The sequence below is a fragment of the Curcuma longa genome, chromosome 4 (assembly GCF_044706935.1).
Source record: "Curcuma longa cultivar G26 ecotype Majalengka, Jawa Barat chromosome 4, ITB_CL_G26_1.1, whole genome shotgun sequence".
NCBI lineage: Eukaryota > Viridiplantae > Streptophyta > Magnoliopsida > Zingiberales > Zingiberaceae > Curcuma > Curcuma longa.
Window position 1 is genome coordinate 17,630,404 of NC_133864.1, and position 4,532 is coordinate 17,634,935.

At 36.5% G+C, this 4,532-nt stretch overlaps 1 protein-coding gene across 1 annotated transcript in view; it reads right to left on the reverse strand.

Moving 5' to 3' along the window:
- Window positions 1–808: 808 nt before the first annotated feature.
- LOC141827197 (calmodulin-binding transcription activator 4-like) overlaps window positions 809–4,532 on the reverse strand; it is a 3,905-nt gene continuing 181 nt past the window's right edge. Inside the window, 6 exon segments of the mRNA XM_074714437.1 lie at window positions 809–1,029; window positions 1,535–1,828; window positions 2,995–3,248; window positions 3,251–3,321; window positions 3,323–3,583; window positions 3,697–4,382. Coding sequence (XP_074570538.1) covers window positions 1,021–1,029; window positions 1,535–1,828; window positions 2,995–3,248; window positions 3,251–3,321; window positions 3,323–3,583; window positions 3,697–4,382 — 1,575 coding nt within the window. The 3' untranslated portion in view covers window positions 809–1,020.

Sequence of the window (4,532 nt, forward strand, 5' to 3'; positions counted from 1 at the left end):
TACTTCGATCTTGCAGGGCTAAGTCTCAACATTCTAATTTATGAGATTGTAACAGTCAACGTTCTCAGATCCGTTATCCATTTGAAGGAAAATCCTCGCAAATTCATCACAGTTAAGTCTCGAACTTTAGATGCTTAATTTATCATTGGCGGACCTAACCATCGCACTATGCCCCCGAGAGCATGAATTAAATCATTTCTATTACATTAATTGGATGATGACCACAATATACAAATTGAATAATTAAGAATTATCAAAACCATCAACATGCAACTTATACCCCAGTAAGTTCTATGCTTGAACAAAAAACATGACTGATTGAACTAGAAAAACAAAGAAAAGTGATCATATACTTGAAGACATTAGTAAGATACTATACTTTACCTCAGGTTCAAGGATCTTCGAAAGGACATTCAAATCCACAACCTCTCTTCGAGTGCAAAAGTTTTAAAACTCTTCCGATGAAGAAGGATCGTCGATAAATCTATTCCATGAGGCTTTTTCTTCAGAATTGTAGATATGTGTAAAATAAAATGATTCAAAAGCAGAAGCTGGCTGGTACCTTCCAGTTAGCAGCCTTCTTTGTAACAGAACCATTCCGACCCTAACACAATCCCTCTAGGACCTTTACCTTATCCTATTCGAGAATATCTGGTCCAAATAGTTTGTAAATTAGTTAAAACAAGGAGGAGCACAAAGTGAGAAGACAACAGATGTGGAATTCCATGACCACAGCTAACAAAATTCACAAGATATGAACAGGAAGCAAGGTTATGGCACACCGACCGACCAATGACTGCAGTACACAGGACTTACAACAAATATTGTTTGGTTTGCATATTTATGCTGATAACTATAAACTTATTTACCAACACCAGAATTCATCTGCACAAAGAAAAGATGTCACTTCACCTCTGTTATGCTGCGTTTGAGGATGATTAGTCCAACTGCCCGACCTTCTGCGGTAGAAAAACCATGTTTCCTCATTCTTCCAAACCTCATTAGCTTTCAGTTGTTTTATTACCTTCTCTACCCAGCTCTAGCCTGCAATATACATTACACTGTTCCTCAGAAAAGAAAATCTGATATGCTGTTTGCGGAGCACATATTAATAAAATGATAGAAGTTTCTTTTTCGGTGTCCAAAGACCTGAAGAACACGAGGAAATTTAACATTTTCTTAAAAGATACTTATTTTCATTTCGAAGGTGTAAGTTTCTAATAGGCAGTTGCATTAATCTAACGGCGTCAGAAACTACAGAATTAGCCTATATAGTTCACCAACATTTGTCCTGAATTCTGTGTATTCAGGAATGCTTAATGAGGACAAGATCTTTGTGTCTGAACCTGAAATGTCATGAGAAAGCATGTAAGGTTCTAGAAGATTTTCCAACTCTAGTGATGAAACTCTTCAAGCTTATCAATCACTGGTAAGATTTTATTTGCTGATATCCAAACAAAACTCCATCCAGAAGCAGTATTTTTTTTAACTAAATCACACTATAATTAAAAATCACCTTACTCTCATTTGTTACCTTTGCTTGTTGGTAGCTTTCGAGCATCCGGCGATACTGAAGCTGCGCTTTAGGACTCTGCACCACCGACATGATGCTTGAAAGAGCTTGATCTGTTGCTAAATCCACTTTTTGTTTGCGGAAAACCTTGATTATGTCATCTTCTTCCTTCTCATCGATTGATTCTGGCTCAGCATGAAACCCTCTCAAACCAGCTCCTCGTCTATGCCATCGCAGTATGGCCTTATCCAGAATGTTGACAGTCGAAAGGAGCTCCTTGTACTTTTTCCTTGCTAAATGGGCTCTTACATGAGACTGTCATAATGCAAAAGAGCATAATTAAATAAACAATCTCTAACAACTTCTTGTTTACTTAGAGGAGCTATGAAGTATACATATGTTGATGCTTATCAACACAAGACTAGTTTGCCGTAGAGCTGCTTCCAAGATAACTAAATCTAAACTTAATGACCCACCTCAATGTAACAAATTTAAATTTTCTTGGAACTAAAAAAGATCTTATCCCAAGATAACTAAATCTAAACTTAATGACCCATCTCAATGTAACAAATTTAAATTTTCTTGGAACTAAAAAAGATCTTATCCGTGTTTCTTTGCATTCCTATCATCCAGAATCCAGTTAACTTGGATCATCTTCCAAGATTCAGTTTCTGCTCTCAACAGATTTGTAGCTCTTTGAGGTGATTCCATAAAAAATGTTCCACGAGATCAAAATTCAATCAAGGCATCTAAAAAGAGGAACAATTTGGAAATACAATCCATCTTTGTGAGATGACAAACAATTCTCACATTGGTAGTTCATACAATAGCACTGAATACAGACAGGTGAAATTGAGAACATATCTGTCCAGATAAATTCATAGGAAATACTAATTATGAGAAATCAGTTCATACAAATTGTTGTTCAATTGGATGCATGGCTGTAAAGTAGGACATACTGATCAAATTCTATACATTCATTCATGATAATAGGGCAGAAGCTTATCTCATGTGATCCACATGAAGTGAGAAATGAAAAAATGTTACTGAATGATATAACGATTCCAGATGAATTTAAGATCTAAACAAGTAGGCAAAAGTGCAAATAGAGGGGTGGGACTATGATGATGTACAAACTACAATACATATGTCTTGAGATTAAATGAATACCTTGTGAAAAGCAAAGCTATTTGATACATAGGATAAGAATGACTTAAAATTAAGGAAATATTAGACTTGTGCTATTGATATGAATACTCAGGAACTTCATATCAAGAAGCAAACTATATGGTTAAGATACATGAATTATTCCATGCCAACATTATAAATGATAAATCTAACATCAAAGTCCAACACTATAATTGCATGTCGATGGTTAAACAGGTACAGCATCAAATTTGTTCAACAGTAAAAGCCAGAATATGTTGTTTAATTAACAATTCAAACACAAGGAAGATGCAAGAAGCCAAGAATTCAAGTACCTGCATTTTCACAACATGTTTTCGTAGCAGTAGAAACTCTTTTCTGTTTTTCCAACGTCGAAAATTCTTTTGGATCGTTAAAACTGCTTTATCAAACTTATGATCATAAAAACTTTGGAACGTGTTATGCAACCTTGACACAACAGAAACTTTATGCATCTCTGGAGGGAATAGAATGCCCCCGCCTTGACATAAAGCAGCTTTTTGTTGCTTCTTCCTGAAAGAATAGGAACGGAAAGCAGCTTGTATACGGCAGCAGCTCGAACTGCATTTCTGGCAGCTGCCAAAGAATCTTTGAGTGCTAATTGATCTTCTGTGCCACATCTAAATGGCACTTTTCTGAGATATGCTTTCAACACCATAATCAATCTCTTTAGATGCAGACTCCACTGACCTCTCATTTTTTTCAGTTGTCAGTGAAAAGAGATGAGTAGTTAGTGCAGCTTCAGAGAGATATCCGGAAAGACCTTCGTAGCCATTGGCAGCTGCCAAAGAAGCTGGTGTCTTACCCTCTGGATCATGTTCAGTAGGATTTGTGACAGCTCGAGCTGAAGCACCAGCAGCAAGAAGTGCAGCAACCATTTGTTCCCTGAATAAGTCAGGTTCAAAAGTGAGATATACATAATTCTGCTCAAACAATTCAATTTGTAGCCATGCTAGGAATTCGAGATTGTTTAAGAAAAAGACTGCTGTTTCAGGTACCTTCCAAAATATGCAGCCCAATGAAGTGCAGTCCATCCATCTGAATCACGGCAATTTATGCCTATACCAGAGTCAAGAATTGGATGTAAGGCCCACAGAAATCCCAATCCTGCGATTATGTGGATGATGCATTGCTCTCTCTTGGAGAGCTGATATTTGTCAGTTTCCGGTTGATGCTTAGACGATAACCAGTGGTACAAATTATGTTTTAATAGTTCTTGAAGAATTGCATCCATTATATCTTTTGAAGCTACAGAACCAGCTACAAGTTTTTGAATGATTGGTTCCAACTTATCATTGGATCCCTTTAGCTTCCTCAAAGGACTGACTTCCAGTTCAATGTTACTCTCTTGAAGAATTGTCATACTAAAATTTTCAGATAGAAATAACTGAACAAATTTAACAAGAAGCAACAGTTCGTCTGAGGTGCACATTGCAGTTTCTTGTGCAATGTTTCTGGAGCTCGTGTTTTTTAGCTTATCATGAAATTCAAATTCATGTATTTCACTACAGGGTTGTTTGTTGCCGGTTGTAATGCATAGTTTGACTTTGCCAGCAGCATGCGGGGGTGTTAAGCAACGGAAAACACCATCCCGAACAATTTCTAAAGGAACTTCAATATCTCCAAATAGTGCATTCCACGTGTACTCTGAAGGCCTGCAACAAAAGTCCCCTATGATGACAACCTGCAAAGTGGCAGTTGAAATTAAGATGAATCTGATATATGACAAATTATCTTCTATTTTAATCAATGATTGTAACTTTGTTCGAGACAAAAATAAATAAACCAAATTTGAGTTAAGATGAATGCTAGATTTTTGTTATAATATTCTTTT